General features: G+C 35.3%; 1 protein-coding gene and 1 long non-coding RNA gene across 4 annotated transcripts in view; one reads left to right on the plus strand and one right to left on the minus strand.

The window, feature by feature from the left end:
• Positions 1 to 3,356: 3,356 nt before the first annotated feature.
• The window catches only part of LOC129792482 (uncharacterized), a 73,130-nt gene continuing 59,875 nt past the window's right edge, over positions 3,357 to 16,611 (minus strand). Inside the window, exons 14-21 of one of the 2 annotated variants that reach the window (XM_055831560.1) lie at positions 15,650 to 15,783; positions 14,979 to 15,113; positions 13,100 to 13,239; positions 12,868 to 13,034; positions 12,622 to 12,741; positions 10,951 to 11,018; positions 10,041 to 10,830; positions 3,357 to 4,669 (exon numbers count right to left, since the gene is read on the minus strand). In XM_055831560.1, the coding sequence (XP_055687535.1) occupies positions 4,514 to 4,669; positions 10,041 to 10,830; positions 10,951 to 11,018; positions 12,622 to 12,741; positions 12,868 to 13,034; positions 13,100 to 13,239; positions 14,979 to 15,113; positions 15,650 to 15,783 (1,710 nt within the window). In that variant the 3' untranslated portion in view covers positions 3,357 to 4,513. Of the gene's footprint in view, positions 4,670 to 10,040; positions 10,831 to 10,950; positions 11,022 to 12,621; positions 12,742 to 12,867; positions 13,035 to 13,099; positions 13,240 to 14,978; positions 15,114 to 15,649; positions 15,784 to 16,611 lie in introns of both variants that reach the window. The other variant, XM_055831559.1, reaches the window with a different exon arrangement.
• Positions 8,347 to 9,525, plus strand: LOC129792501 (uncharacterized). 2 transcript variants are annotated; one of them, XR_008750812.1, is made up of 3 exons: positions 8,347 to 8,627; positions 8,707 to 8,849; positions 8,938 to 9,525. It is a non-coding gene; the product is annotated as an uncharacterized LOC129792501 (long non-coding RNA). The 2 variants fall into 2 exon arrangements; XR_008750811.1 differs by having other exon boundaries at positions 8,347 to 8,444; positions 8,539 to 8,849; positions 8,938 to 9,518.

Raw genomic sequence — 16,611 nt, forward strand, 5'->3', positions numbered from 1 at the left:
CGGAAAACTCACAAATGGGACAGTTGACCGATCGCTCATTACTATTCCACTCGCCGCTCCAATAGCTGCTCCAACATGGAAACTTCAGCAAACCGTTGATCTCATTCTCGGTGGTAAACCTTATTGGGCTAGCCCGCTCAATGATGCCATCTACTTGTGTCACGGACTCCCATGGCTGATGAAGACTGTGTTCGGCTATATTGTCACAAGGGAAGTGGATCCATATCTCTCCATGGATCCTGATGAGCGAACGACGGCTGAAACATACTACAATTTCTTCAATATTTCGCTACCCAGTGAAATTCCAAAACTCAAATCTTACCATGGGATAGAATCTGCTCCTGAGATCTCACGGCTTACTCATGCTTCTCTCGTGTCTTATCACAGAGGTCTCACGGATTCAACATCCGCAAATCTTCACGGGTCCCTCCTGGACTCATTGAACTTCAAACGCTTCGAAGTTCTGGAAGGAGCTCTCCACATCCGAGCTTCATTTATGCACCTTCTCAGCAATGGAAGATTCTCACTCGGCTTGTGGGAAAAGAGTTACAATGCGTGCCTAGAAGAAGATCCCACAATCACTGACGTATTCTTTGACGATGCCACCCCCAGCGCATTGATCCTCAAAGACCCCAAAATGTCAGATTTCTATGCACTCGTATCTCTTGTATCTTTCACAGAAAACTGCTCAATCAAGCGTCAGCTCTCCTTGTCTGTCGCCCACTCATTCAATCTGATGGCCCTGTTCAGTACCGTCACACCGGCAGAAGTTCTCATGCAATTGATCCATCATTCTTGCAAGAATTGGGTTGCCTCCCTACCCGGGGAGTTTGTGACGAAATGGCGAGAATTTCCACAAGGCATCCAGTTGGGTTACCAACTCTCTCATACCGTCGGGAGTTCTTCAATCTTCAAACCAAGCGCAAAGGATCTCACCATCCCACTAATAGAACTTCGTGGTGCTCTCCTAGCATCTGAATCGACGGATACAGTTCAGCCAGTCTACCATCCAAATTCTACGCACTTTTGGTGCGCCACTACCAGTCTACTCCCTTGGATACACAGTCCCCCTGGAAAGTACAGGATCTTTATCTCATCTCTTTCAAAGAACTTTCCGGCTGTGTCCACTACGTCCCAATGGAGAGACGTACCTACTTACCATAACCTCACTAATTTGGTATCACGTGGAACTCTTCAATCTCATTTCAAAGATTGCTTCTTTTGGTGGAATGGGCCTCCGGGACTCATTCAAAGGCCATCTCACTGGCATCCTGCGTCCACCAAGCAATCTGGATTCAACGAAATAGAAGTTTTGGCGACCACGGTCAGGGCTGATACTCAAACTACAACATTTCTTGCCCGACTACTTGAGCGCTACTCTGCATTACCGACTTTCCAATGCATGGTTGCCAAACTTCAGTGTTTTGTTTTTCCACGGAACATGACAAATTTCAATTTCACAATGGAGAAAATAGAAGGAGATTTGCGAATACTCGTCTTCATGGATCAACCACAGCAACTTCATCGTCTCAAAGAACAGCTTACGAAGTACTGTGGCAACCAAGGAGATCGGAAGTGGAAATGGATCACATCTGTTTGTCTGTTTGCAGGCAAAATTAGCTTTATACGTTCAGGAAAGTTCCCGCCGCATTCCAGTGAATACTATGCAGCTAAACATCCCATTTTGCTGCCCATATCGCTCCTTACGGACTTGTTTATCGCTGAGAGGAATCTCAGAGTACACCACTCCGCCCACGCATTGCTGCTAGTCAAGTTGCGGCAACTATTCGGACCCATTGGAGAGCACACAGCTGCAATGAAGGTTTATCTCCAATGCCATAGTTATTTCTGTGCAAATCCGCAGTCTCTTCAGCAACTTGTGGCGGACTTACTCTCCTGCAAAGTCTATCTCAAGGGAACATTCACGAGAACACCTCATCCCGTACAAGAAACCGGCGTGGGTCTTGCAATTTACCAACCATCCCCACCCCGGGGAGCATCTCATAAACAACTCTGTCTACCAAACACGGTACCTTTGGAATTCGCCACAAATCTGTCTACAGAGGCTCTGTTTGCGCACTTCCGCTTCTTTACTGCAAGACGAACAGCTCCACGGCATGTTTACTCAGACTATGGGAAGAGTTTAGTTGGTGCCGCAAGAGAATTGGCTGTACTTCTGCAGCCAGAAGATTTCCAGCAAGACATTTCCACTGAACCCAGCCAGCATGGAGTTAGTTGGCATCTTAACCCTCCAATTGCCGCCCACAATGGTGGTCTTTGGGAGGCCTGGGTGAATTCTCATCTCCCTCGAAGCGCCCAGCACCTTCCATTGCCTTTTGAGGATATGTGTGCTATGTTGTGCCAAATAGAAGCGCCACTCAACCGTCATTCAATCGGAATTATGTTCCATAATGCAAGCGAACCGTCATGCTTCATCCCTGGGCATTTCACTCGAAAGATGCCTGGACGAGCTCTTCCTGATCCTGACTTACGACATATCCAGAAGAATCGCCAGTGGCAAGTTTGTCGGCAAGATTTCCAGGAGTTCGGTAAGAAATTCAGACTCTTCTATCTCGATACATTACATCAGCGAAGCCAAGGAGGAGTGTACACTCGTCCTATCACGAGGATAGCGCGTCTGCCCACGAAAGAGTTCAACAGTTTGCGCTCTGAGACGTCGGATGACCCCCCAGAGCACCCCGGGGAGCATGTACAACATCCGTTGTAACTTTTTAGCATAGTTTGAATTTTCTATGTTGCAACGGACTCTTTGTTTTGAAACGCATTTGCAATTTTTAACCGCCATCATTTTTCTATCTTTGTTACTTCCTTCCGTCAGTATACTTCATGGCAACCACGAGTCCCAAACTCTTTTTTGGGAAATTAATTTTTATCAAGCCTCGTTAGGCCCATCGGGCTTAGATTTTATAGTAAAGTTATAAAGTGAATCAACGGCGTATCGCGCCACAATTTATATTTGAAAACTTTAATTGGAATTATATTAAATTGGTGTTGGGAAGAATCCGTGCATTTTTCTTCTCCATCTCATCCGGCCCCTTCAGAACACCCAGACATCCGGCAGCTACTGGAGCTACGAGAAATGAAAATTGTTCCTTCTCACCAGAAAGGCTACTAATGTATTTCTCACCTGTATCTCCAAAGGTATGATTGATGCCCAACCGAATCCAGGAAGTTCCAACGCTGTATTTTCCTAATTTGTGTTTCTTCTTAACTGTCGTTACAAAGGTAAATTACTTCTCCTGCCCGGCTCCACTGGGATATCTATTGTCTTCATTATTGCTAATATCTGCCCTGTACAATCCAAAGGTATGTTCTATACATTTAGTTTTCCCCAATTTTTTTGAGGTTTATTTTTTTAATTTTTCAATTTATTATACAAAAAATCTTTTTTTTTTGTAAGTTTTGAAATTGTGCGATAAAAATATATCTATCGATATCTCATATCCTCTCTATATAAGATAATTTTTTTTCTTTCGAAATATCATTTAGTATTTTTTTTTTAAAGATAGTATCCCTTTATAATTTCATTTTAATTTTCCTTTTTGATTAGGATTCTAATGTATTTTTTTCACCAGAGAGATAATTTTTTTATTATTATTATTTTCATCAAGTGAAAAAGAAAACATTTAAGCCAAAATGCATTGTTTGTTTCCATTTATTTATTTTTTCAATTTACTAAATAGTTTTTTTTTCATTAAGAGTCCTCCCTACTTTGGAGCACAATGTTTTTTTTTTAATTTGAAATTGACAACCATTCACTACAAAATTGTTTTAAATCCTCATTTTTTTTTCTTCTACGTGGGGATATTAATTTTAATCGCTCTATTAATGCTAAAATCTCATTCTTAAAAGTGTTTCAAGGCTAAAATTCGTCTCATAGAGAAATATTTTTTATATTATTTTAGTTATTTTTTTTTTGTTGAAATAAGATGTCTTTAGTACATAATATTTATTTTTCCTCGCAAATAGAATTTTAATTCCACGCCTATACTTTTTTTGTTAGCTAATATAAATATCTTTGTCAGCTAGAGTCTAAAATGGTCGTTGCAGTTTTTTTTGTATATTTTATTTATTAACTAAGGTGAGTTTACGATGCTACACAGGTGGAAGCATCGCACTCGATTCTAATGAATAAAAGAAAAACTATCCCAAATGACTATTTAAAAAAATATTAAGCGAATAATTTCTAAGGTCTTCGTGATGTGATCACGAGTTTTGATTATAAATTTGTTTTGTTTTCTTTCAATTTATGATTTTTCATAGGAAATTGTTTTTTTTTCTTCTTCAATGTTTTGTCGTCAGCAAGCAAAAATTCCCACAAGCGTTGGCGCACCCAAAAAAAATGTTGCGTCTCACCCTGTCCAGCGTGTGGTTGAAATTGCAATGAGTTGTTTTTTTGTCCAAAAAAAGAGTGATTCCCGGCCCATTAGGAATCGCCCCGTGTGCGATGCAATCAAATCCATGAGGTTTCATCCTCGTAGGAATCCTTCCGTCAAGGGGGTTTTGGTGATTGAATGTCCTTCTCGAGGTACTCATGAATCTCATCCTGGGAACTGTGTGAGAGGCGCATTAGCTCTTCCTTCGATAGGCGTTCCAGGGAGAATTTCTTCCCATTTGTCTTTCCAGGGGTCTTTGGTGTTCTTGCGTACTGGAAAAGTATTGAATTTTGTTTAATTTCTAATTTATTTTAATGTTTTAAAAAATTCAAGAGGGTATTGGGTCGTATTTTGCATCTAAGAAATCATTGATATTACAGAAAAAAATCTTGAAATTTTAAAGATCTAGGTCAGATTTCTTCAAAGAAAATATCCTAGTAAAGTTAAAAAATTTCCTACTATTTTTCTTTTTTAAAAGGGGTCTCTTGGGAAAACTGTTGTAATTGACACATTTTTAATGATTTCATTTTTCTTGGGGTTTTTCTTAAACTTGGTTTTCCAATGTTGGTTACATTTGAAGCCTAATTTTTGAAAAGTAAAAAAATCACTTTTCACCACTGTAATTCATTTTTTTAGTAAACTGCTACTAAAGTCTGTAGTAATGCAACATTTACTAAAATTTTTAGTAATTATAACATAAAATTTTAGTTATGTTGCCTGGAATCACTAAAGTCTTATGTTACCTTTACTAAAATTCTATTTATCTGTGAATTTTTTAGTGAAAGTAACTAAAATTTTTAGTTTTATTGCTCTTTTACTAAAGTTTAGTAGGCAATTTAGTCAAATTCTTTACTAAAGTTTCCAGTAAAGACATAACTACTAAAAATCTTTAGTTATGTCAACTAGAATTTTAGGATTAATGACTACAATCATTTTTTCTTCGTTTACTAAAGTTTCGCCACGCCAATTAAAAATTTAGTTGATATCACTAAAGTGACACATTTTTAAACCAATTAAATTTTTAGCAAAAAATTAGGTTTTTTTTATTTCCTCTATATCATTTGATAATAATTATTTCTGATCAAGTTAATTTGCGCAAATATAAGAGACGTAATATCTTTTATACATATATTGTCTTTGTTCCAATGCAAGATGTTGCATCTCAAACTATTTTTATTGTTTTATTGGGGTGCCGAGGTCCCGAAAAAAATGCATGCAGAAGATTTGTGTGAAGAACGCATACAACACATATACCGGAGGCTTTATTTTTTCTCACCCTTTCTTACCCACACACAAATTTTTCTCCTTAGCACCCTCTAAAGTATTTCACAATATTCAGTTCTTTGTGGAATTTTCCATCGAAAGTACGCAAAATATTTTGTCTTCAATCAATATGATATGTGAAAAGTAAATTTAATCCATTTGTATAGTAGTTTTGAGAGTGAAAATTGTGGAAAAGCCGATTGTTAAAAAAAGAGGATAAACATGACAAGGTATTGTATAATTTAAGTGAATAACAATTCTTTATATTACGAATTGATTTACAACAAATAAAATTATCAACTTTGAATTCAACCAACTAATTATATGATTTTACTATCTTGCTATAAAACAGGAAGAGGAATGGATCATATTCCCAAAGAGCACGGCGGTTCCCGGCCGTATTCCATTTCGGCCAAAATGTATTCCGCGCGGGATTCCCGCTTAGGCACCGTATGGTGCACCATATATGATGGTATTGGGAAAAATTTGGTACCCAAAATCGGGTCGTGGCTCCATAGCAGGTAAAATTTTACGCCTAAATTAGGGAATACCATAGGGATATCCGTATGGTGTCTGGAAACAGCCTCTGCCACGACTGAAAAAACTCCTACATGTAGGCAAAATTTTTGACATTTTTTTTCTCTTTCCCTCTCACTTATCTTTCTTTCTCTCAAACACATTATTTTCTCTACCTAATGCTCTCCTTTTACAATAGTGTTCCCTTTTCTATTTTGCCTCACCGGGAGGCAAATGGCCAAATTTCATGGAGATGTACTTTGGCAAAAATACCTCGTCTTGGCAATAATATTCACAAAGAAAAATTCACGCGTTTTCACGCGTGAAAAACATATGCGAGATTGATTTTCAGATAGGATATAGATTAGAAGAGTCATAAATGACCTTCTCATTTCATAAAAATTAATATTTCTTTGAAAAATTAGACAATTAAAAAAAATCAAATTATACCCACATCATTATGCTTATTTAATACAACATTGCATTATGTTTCTTATGCTAGAAACATTATTAAAATGGCATAAATCGCTTTAGTTTTCAATAAATAAACTTTTATAAAATATCCATGCCACGTGTAGCTGAAAATAACCTCAAAAGGACAACCATTCGTCGAATACATGAAAAAGCTTTGCATTTCAGTACAATTTTCTTCAGCACATAAGAGCATTTTTTATGTTGCTGACGCATTTGCTCTAAGAAATCATTGGGAAACACATCTTGTATTCAGCATTAAAAATGATAATTGAAAAAAAAATCAGAATTATTAAAAATCTACCTGAAATTGGGAGGTCTTTTCTTTGAGCTGCATTATTGTTCCCTCGAAAAATATGCTAATGCTAATTGCTAATTCTTCGAAAAGTCCAAGAAGTATCTCTCATATTGTAAAAGAATTACATGTTTTAAAACTTTTTCAATGGAATTCTAAGAACAATCAGGTAGATATCTAGTTTTTATTACAGGACCCATTTGCTAACTAAATCTTATGTAGGTAAAAATAATTAAAAATATTTGTACCTAATATTAGGAAACTTTATAATTATTCAAATCAAATGATTATATTAAATTCATTAAATTAATAATGACATTTTTGCGAAATGCGATAGTGTTTTTATGTTGGTATTAAAAGAATAGTTTTTATATTTCCTTTAAACTAATAATTCTTTATTATATTATTTGGGTGGCTTTTTAGTTAAATTTTGAATCATGTTTTCTAAAAATAGGGTGGTCATACCCAAAAAATGACAGAATCACATAAACAATCCTTCCAAAATTATTTAATTTCAAGAAAATCCTAATAAATAGCGATTTTGGTACCAAAAAGAGCATAAAATTATGTTCAATGATACTCAATTTAATCCTTAAAATATGTTTCAATGATTTCTTTTGTCTATCTTTTGCGAAAAATTGTAATTTATCAAAGATTTCGGATTGTTTACAGTCCGTAGCTTGTCCGGAGAACATCTTCCCGGATACATCCAAGAATAGGTTAAGATAAAAAAATTATTTTAAAACACATCATAAATTCATAATTTGATTAAATTTTAACATAAATTTAGAAAACTATCAATAAAATATTAATTATGGATTAATACTCTGAAAATGATTTGAATATTTTATGATTATTATAAAACCACGTGTTCTGATATTTTAAAACCAAAATTCACGCGTGCCACGCCTGTATTTTGGAACCAACGTTGAGCCGTAATCTCTAAATTTTTTGGATCCAAAATTCACGCGTAGCCACGACTCTGTGTTGGTACCAAAATTGAGGCATAAACTCCGATTTTTGTTGGACCCAAAATTCACGCGTAGCCACGACTCTGTGTTGGTACCAAAATTGAGGCGTAGCTACGACTCTGTCGATTTTTGTTGGAACCAAAATTCACGCGTAGCCACGACTCTGTGTTGGCACCAAAATTGAGGCGTGGAGCAGACTGATCACGACTGATTTTGTTAATTTTAGATAATTTACAATTATTTTAATCTGAATACATCTGATCCATCATATATTAACTAAAACTAATCAAAAAAAATTGCCAAATATTTTTAATTCTTCAAAATATTAGAAATTGTACTTCAGTCGTGGCATACTCCGTGAGTTGACACCATATGGATAGGTGTATGGTTATCCAAAATGGCTAGAGTCGCCGGCGTGCTCCTTGGGATTCTCATCGAAGCCTTCCTGTCTGTACCTGAATGGTCTGCCCATCCCCAATAATAATTGAAACAGGATAAAGGAAATCCAATGGGAAAAATTAAAATGTAAAGGTAAGTACCTACACATTTGCCGTGAAATATATTGCATCCAAAAACTTATCAATTTATAAAATCCAAAATATTAATTCTTGTTCTAATTTAACAGATTTTACCGAATGAGCGCATATCAAGCGCTGTCAACCCGTAATCAAATTTTGGAAACTTAGATTGAACGAAGAGGATAAACACGAAAAGGTACTGTATTTTCTGTATGAGTTACTTCCATTAATTTTATCAAATTATTTGCAAATTCTATGATTTTACTACCTTGCAGTTAATCAGACTACAATAAACAACCGGAAAATGGGTCATATTCTCATCGAAGCCGTCTTGTCTGTACCTGGATAGAGTCTATGATCGAAAACATTGATTGAGATAGGACAGAGGAAATCAAATCACGAGAAATAAAGTTTAAAGGTAAATACATTTTTCATAAAATATATAAAGTAAAAAAATATTACATCAGAAAATTTAGGAAATTAATTTTTATGTAATTCATTTACAGATTCCGCCAACTGACATAAAGAACACAACTTTCGCGATTCCTTGAAAGGGTACTTTGGAAGAAAATGACGCTAAGACACTCACATGAATCTGCCGAACTTCACTGAACAAAAAGGCTTTTCAAAACGGGATACCTGCCTAGTTAATTATTATAACTATTACATACAATGTAATATAAATTAAATTGAAATAAAAAATTATTTTTTTAAATCAAAATTCAATATTTAATTTTTTTTAGTCAAACAAACTGGATTTCCAGTTAGCATGGCTAAACTTTAGTAATCCAAGAATTTTTAACAACTATAGTCATGTAAATGAAAATTTCTGTTCTCATTCCTAAAATTTAGTAATCGAAGAATTTAGAATAAATAGTTTTATCAACAAAAACCTCTGTTGACATTCCCAAACTTTAGTAATATACAGACGTAAAACATTTTAATAATCATAACTAAATATTCTGTTGAGAGAACTAAAATTTTTCGTTTTGAGCAACTACTAAAATTTTAGTAAAAATTTCTTTACTAAAATTCTCTACTAAAGTCCAGTCAGTGCCAGTTTTAGTAATGATAACTAAAATCTGAATTACAGTGACCATCTTGTGATTTTTTTCAAAACACAAAGGTAGGTTTTTTCAGGGTCTACTGGATGGATTTTGATGGGGTAAAAAGCAAATGAAAGAGAAAATACCAATGCAGATTTTGATGTACCAGAATTTTGAATTTCCATTCTGGAGCTGAGAAAAGTGGAAAAATGTGATTTTTGCTCAGATATTTTTCACATTTTTCCACTTTTCTCAACCCCAGAATGGAAATTGAAAATTCTGGTACATCAAAATCTGCATTGGTATTTCCTCTTTCATTTGCTTTTTACCCCATAAAATCCATCCAGTAGATCCTGAGAAAAACCTACTTTTGTGTGTTTGAGGAAAATCACAAGATGGTGTCGCATCTAAGATGGCTGAAAGTGATTTTCTTACTCTTCAAAATCTTTAAATGTAACCAACACTTGAAAACCAAGTTTAAGAAAAACCCCAAGAAAAAAAAACATTTAATTTCATTACATTTCAAAAGAGATTCCCCCTTAAAAAGCACAACGAAAACTCACCTCTAAATCTCTCTTTGTCCTCTTTGGCGATGGTGTTGTATGCTGACTCTTGCTGACCACATCGAGAGTATTCCTGCTCCGTGAAGCCGTCGCTGGTGACAGATCCTGCTGTTGCGACTTACTCCGTCGGATTTGGTTACTCTTCTCGGGTTCTCCATATTTTTCCTTCAATTCCTCATGCAATCTATCCCTGAGTACTGCACTCTCGGGCTCGAGGATGCAAATTGGTGGTGCTAGTCTCTCCTTCAGTTCGGTCATTGTGTCGAGATTGTCCTGCGATCTCCTCCCACCGTAAACATCGAGATTTAGAGGTGTCCTTCTGTTTGTAAATTTCTTCGCAATAATATCAGGTTCCTCGGGTAGGCTACTCCTTGTCCCACTGAAAGTATCAAACTTCCCACGATCACCCTCCGAAGGGACCCTCTTCACAGCGTACGTGTCGAATTTGGATGAACTTCCGCCGCTTAGACTCTTCCCAAATGTCTCAAATCGATGTCCAAGATCCGGTGGGGAATAGGAGATATCCCTGCTGAGTCGTCGACCAATTGTGTCCATTCTCTCACCCAGAATACTATCCGTACTGAAGCGCCGCACATTGAGCCCAGACGAATTCGATCGGGACCTAGAGTCCTTTTTTGCAAAAAGCTTCGGCTTTGGACTCACTTTGGGGTGCTTCGGTGGATTCTCATGCGCTGCCGCCTCGGCCATTTCCAAATTTGACCCAATTTCCTCAACAACGGGCAGTGCTGTCTCCCGCTCCTCCTGCTGCACTCTGGACAGGAAATTTATTCTATCAGGAAAGAGGTTGGTGAAAGAGAGATATGCCGATGAATTGAGTGGTATGGCCAATTGCTTTATGGCAAAAGATGGGATTGCTTACATAACGAAAAGAGAAAAAAAAAACCCTCACCTTCGAATTTCCTGAATCATCTCGAAGAATTGTGCTTTGCTCTTCCTACGGCGCCGCTGTTCATCTTCCTTCTAGAACAAATTTCGATCAAATAATTGTCCCTGGCGATTGAATTCTCTTACCGCAAATGTGTATCAGATAGAGGAGGGATTAAGAATGGGGATTACCTCAATATACACTTTAATTGCATTTGTCTTGACTGTTGCAATTTATTGATTTTCCACTGTCTTGTAAAATTATTTTATTAGTTGTTTGCCTCTTTTTTAGATTTTATCGCAACGCCAGAACTCATAAATTAAACAATGTTTTTGTCTCTAATAGAATTTTATGTTACAAAGAGGTCAATTTTGTGGAAAATAATATTTTTAATAACTTTTTAAAGGCTTAGCATTTTTCTTTTTTAGTTTTTAATTTTTGGAAAGATGTAAATTTTCTTTTATATAATTTCTACCTTACAAAAACTAAAGAAAAGATTTTTCTTTTATATCGCAAGATGTGTGACTTAGAGAAGTCTGAATTAACCCAGATATGCTTAAAGGTTCTTTTTTAAATGTCCGCAAAGTCTAACTTCAAAATTTTCCTGAAATTTTGTACAAAAGCGTTCAAATACTTTTCTTTTAAGGGATTAACCCCTTAAGGACCGTAAGGAATCCTGTGAATGGAAGTGATGATACAAAAATAATTTTTAAGGGTTTATTTAGGCTCAAATAAGACATTTTTGGCCAAAACTCGGACATTTTAGGTTTTTTGTTTTTGTTCTTCCTGATCCTGTGAATCCTTGGGGCGTCCTTTTGCGATCTCAAAATGTCCAGAGGTCATAAGGACATCGTCCTGCATTGGTTTTGACTCAAAAATAAAAATTAACTAGCTAAAGTTATTCCTTAAAAAATTGAAACATTTTTTTCCTGTTTTTTTTTTAAGCTCAAAATCAATGAAAAAAATGTGTGTTAAAATTAATAAAAAATTTCCTTGTCAAATTTTATAAATCTTTTTCAATAAATACAAAGAAAAAATGTTAAAATTTACGAATTTAAAGAAAAGTCATGTTTCCTTTCCACAGAATTGATTCAAACTATCAAAAAATTTTAATTCAGACTTTTCTTCTTAAAAAATTCTCTATATTCAATGATTTTTCCACACTTGAAAAAAAAAACTGGAGGACTTTTCAAAGCATCTCCTTTGGGTATATCTGGGTTATACTTTTTTCACCTTCTTTTTCCTCCTATCCTATTATTGGTCAATGATGAATGATTGTGCTTTTCTTGTGAACAAAAAAATTGCTTTCATTCGAATGAACGTAAAGTCTTTTCTAACAGAAACTTTGCACCTGAGTGTGAATTTTATTGCACATGCATTCTACCGTAAAGTATAGAAAATCGAGGAAATCTGCTGATGAAAACACAGCCAGGAAGCCAAAGAATTTTAAGCTATACTTGAAGTATGGATGTTTATTTTATAAATTCAGCGATTGAAATTTTCGAACTTTTAATGAAATTAGAGTTTTCTTTCTAGACAGGCAATTGCTTTTAACTTTGGATTTTCCTCCACTTTTCTCATCCTTTTCCCTATAAACACGCGCCTCTCTTTCTTTTGTCTAGGAAATGTTTTTTTTGTCTCGTTTATCTAAAAGGAAGTGCTGGACTTTAATGTAATATCAAAGAAAATACGCACCCTCTTTATGCTCTTCTGGAACAAGCTGGCAATTTGTCCCTGCCTCAGCGTGTGCACTAATTCACGAGCCGCATGATGTGGCGACACTAATTCCACACAATTAATAAATCGATACAATTTCTGCAAATTGAGCAAAAACACATTACTTGCTGAGCTGTTCTCATCCACCCACCCCCATTTACTGGGGTGAAGCTACCCCCATTGACTGGTGGAGGAGAGCTTATAATTGTAGCATACACACAGTACCTGACTGAAGAACATGATGTTCCTACTCTTCCACACAGTTCCCTTGGGTTTGTGCCTAAGAATGGGCAGAGCGTACTTGTAGAACCAATGCTCGAAGATGAGAATAAGGCAACCAAGGATCATGCCCAGACCCAGAAGAAGAAAAACTCCCGCCACGGCAGCAACTCCTACAGATGGTGTGGGATTATTTTATGTCTCCCCCCTCATAATATGGATTTTTTTTCTGACTCACCAAGTGGACGTGGTTGAGCAATCTCAATGCTCAGCTTAAAGCATGGTAGACCCCCATACCATTTCTCCGTGAGGATGTCCAAGTATCCATTACTCGAATATTTTGCTATCAATGCTGATATTGAATCTCTCAGTGGGAACCTACAGAAGACGACCATTTAGTGTTCCAATGGTTTGTAGGGGGTGTGGGTGTGGGAGGGTGTATGTATGGTGGAGAAAGTGAAAGAATATGTGAGTGGAGGATGAATAAGAATCATAGTGAATTTCTACCAAATTTATTGATATTGGCTTTTCTTGGCATTCCATTTACAACCCCACCGCACTTGCGCTCAATCCCAAAAATCTTTAGTTTTTCTCCAACGGATTTCACTTAAGTTTTTCTCTCTGTCCCTTTGAGAGCCCTAAAGTGCTTCTAAGTTGCTAAAAAAAAATCAAGCATCATTTTTCTCAGAATAACTTTGAGCATTCTTCTGTGGAATCCTTCACAATGTTTCACTTTATCTAAATATTTAGAGATTTCTTTGCATATGTAGATGTTTGAATGCATTTTGTTTTGTTAAAAGCTTCTAATTTTGTTGAAAAGTTTTCTCTTTTAAAGTTTCAATGTCCTTGTTTTCCATTGAGGAAAACTACAAAAGGGGACGTTGTGAGGAATCTACACAAAGAAAAATTATTCGTATTAGTCGAATGCGAGTGAAATTTTCGGGCATATTCGCAGTTTGAGTCGCACTGTCTAATGTAAACTAAATGGGAAATACTTGACATTAACGAATGCGAGTGGCACATTCGCAAAAATTGACAGTTTCACTGCCATTTTTGGTCGAAATTCAAAGAAAAAAAATTTTACCTACTTTTTTTCCTCTTTAATTTGTAAGACATTGAAAAAGAATTAAAGTACGTAATTGCCAAACAATAGAAGCGGTAGTTGCATTCAAATAACGGGTTTTAAAAATTATTCGTGCGATTCTTAATTTTGACAGTTTCCTTGTGACGTTTAAACGTCAAACATTTATAACAATTTGACGTTACTTTTCAAATATTTGACTTTTATTTTTTTTTTGTTGAATTTTCAATTCTGTTAATATTTAATTACAAACAAATAACCAACCTTTTCTAACGTGCGAGAATTTTTATCTGAATTTTAATGTTTGAAGTTTATTGTCTAACGTTTGAAATTTTTCCTCTACTAATTAAGGTTCTGTTTTATAACGTTTGACATATCTTTTCTAATCTTTCACGTTTTCTTGTGACGTTTTATCCATCTTTAATACCTTTTGACGTTTATTTCTTAATTTGATGTGTTTTTTTTTCAATCACTAGTACCGATTTATCTTCCAAAACTTTAAATTTTTTTTGTAAAGTTTGACGTTTCGTTTCTAACGTATGACATTTATTTTAAAAATCCTGTTTTTTAATTTCTTTAAAATAATTATTAGTCTGCGAAACTTTTTTTCACCTTCTGAATTAAAACATAGACTAATTAAACTTTTGAAGTAATTACACAACAAAATATCATCCCTGACTACGCCACTGACTAACAAGGATTCTTTTAGTATTTGCAAAAATCAAAATAACACTGACAACAAAATATTTATCCCTTTTCAACTATCGAATGTCTCTTCTTTTGTCCCAGTAATCCTAACCAGAAAAGCAAATGTTTTCCATTTACCTACACTATAAAACTTTAATCCAATTCTATTTGATATACCTCGTGTGAGCTTTTTGTGTGTGTGCAAAAAAGGGGGATCTCATACAATATCCCAATAACACTTCCCATCCAATTTGTACGTATTTTCTATTATATATTGCAGTAGGTATGTTACATAGTGAGGGAGAGAGAAAATTCCTGCTCACAGTACATATAATAGTTTGTCACTCACCCTTTTGTCATTCCAATGGCATAAGTATCTTCCACATACGTTTCACCAATGCGCTGCAAATTGCATCCATGATCAGTGGCACGATAGTAATCGAGTATGGGAGAATCTGCCATAAGCAAGTCCAAAGAGCCATTTCTAGTTAAATGTGAAGAGAGAGCGAGTTTGTTAGTTTGAGATGTCTTGTAAGAAAACATATTTCAAATAGCATAACCATATCTTCTTTCATACAACATTATCATTGATAAAGGAAATACCGAAGGAACTAAAGGCCTTTAACAAAAATTATGCAAAGAATTTCTCTAAAAAGTTATTTTTTGTAAAAGAAAAATTAGGGATTTTTTTTTAATTCAAAGCTTCAAAGCTTTCATTGATGTTTTCTCTTTGATTTTAAAATTCTAAATCAATTAATTTTGAAATGGGTTTTAATTGATCTTTTCCTGTTTTTGATCTTCTAGCTTCAAAAGCTTCGAAATTTCATCGGAATTGGAATCTAAAACCCAATAGTTTGTGAACCACAGCACTATATGTATGATTTATCAGTCCTTAACTAAACGTATATATATTTCTGATGTTGAATACCAATAAACCTCTATTTGATGTAAAATGAAATTGTATTTACACATATTTCTATATATAATGTAGATATGTATGTAATATAAAATATAACTTACTTTAAACCACGAATACCCTCCTCTATGTTGAGCAATGAGTACTTCCGCATGTGCTCCCACAAGTGCTTATCGTTTTTCTGTATATACGTCTCTGCAGCTGACGCAATCGGTGCTCCAACACGCTGTGTTAGCAGCTAAAGGGTAGCAATCAATTTACTATAGAGCTTTTTTTTATTATTCGATAAAAGCATCAGCAACTGATCCATTCCACACGCTAAATCGCATTTCATTCTCCCTCTTTCTATCCTTCTCTCTTTCTCACCTTACTACGAACATAACTAAAAACTATTACAATGGCTTTTACTACAGAAGAAAAATCATTTTGATTAATGTTGAAAAGAGAAAAGATTTCAAAAACAGAATTCAAAAATATTTCACATAGAGCGCATCAATCGATATTTGAGTTTCATGAGGAAAATTTGTCAATTGAAACTCTTGATATCATTCTCTTTTCCATTTGACAAATTCATTTCCTCTCCCACACCAATTTGCCTTCATCTGTGACTTTTCCCATAACCCAGGAAGAAAATTCAGGAAAATTTTATCCCGAACTTCCAAAGAGGAATTTCAGCGGAAGAGCACAGAGGTGGAGTCGATTTAGGGAGAAAAAAGCTTATTTCGAGCTATGTTATTCACATAAGAGAGGAAAATTCACTGCTATACCTTACAACTCATACCTTGCATTTTATCTGATCACTTTGCACTTTCAGTGGCATGATTCCTTCAAAATAACTACTAAACCCCTCACGACCCCGCAACCCAAATTACATCCCCTCTAGCAAGGAAATAAAACTTTAAAATTGAATAAAAACTCGGCGAGAGGAAAACTTCAATTGAGTTTTCTCAATGTAAAATGCGATGCGTTAAAAATTTTATATTACACATTGTTCACGTGTGAGCGTGAAGAATAATTAAATTATTTAGTGAAAAATTCCAAAGTCAAAAAACATTATCGAAATTAT

This window comes from Lutzomyia longipalpis, chromosome 3 (assembly GCF_024334085.1).
Source record: "Lutzomyia longipalpis isolate SR_M1_2022 chromosome 3, ASM2433408v1".
NCBI lineage: Eukaryota > Metazoa > Arthropoda > Insecta > Diptera > Psychodidae > Lutzomyia > Lutzomyia longipalpis.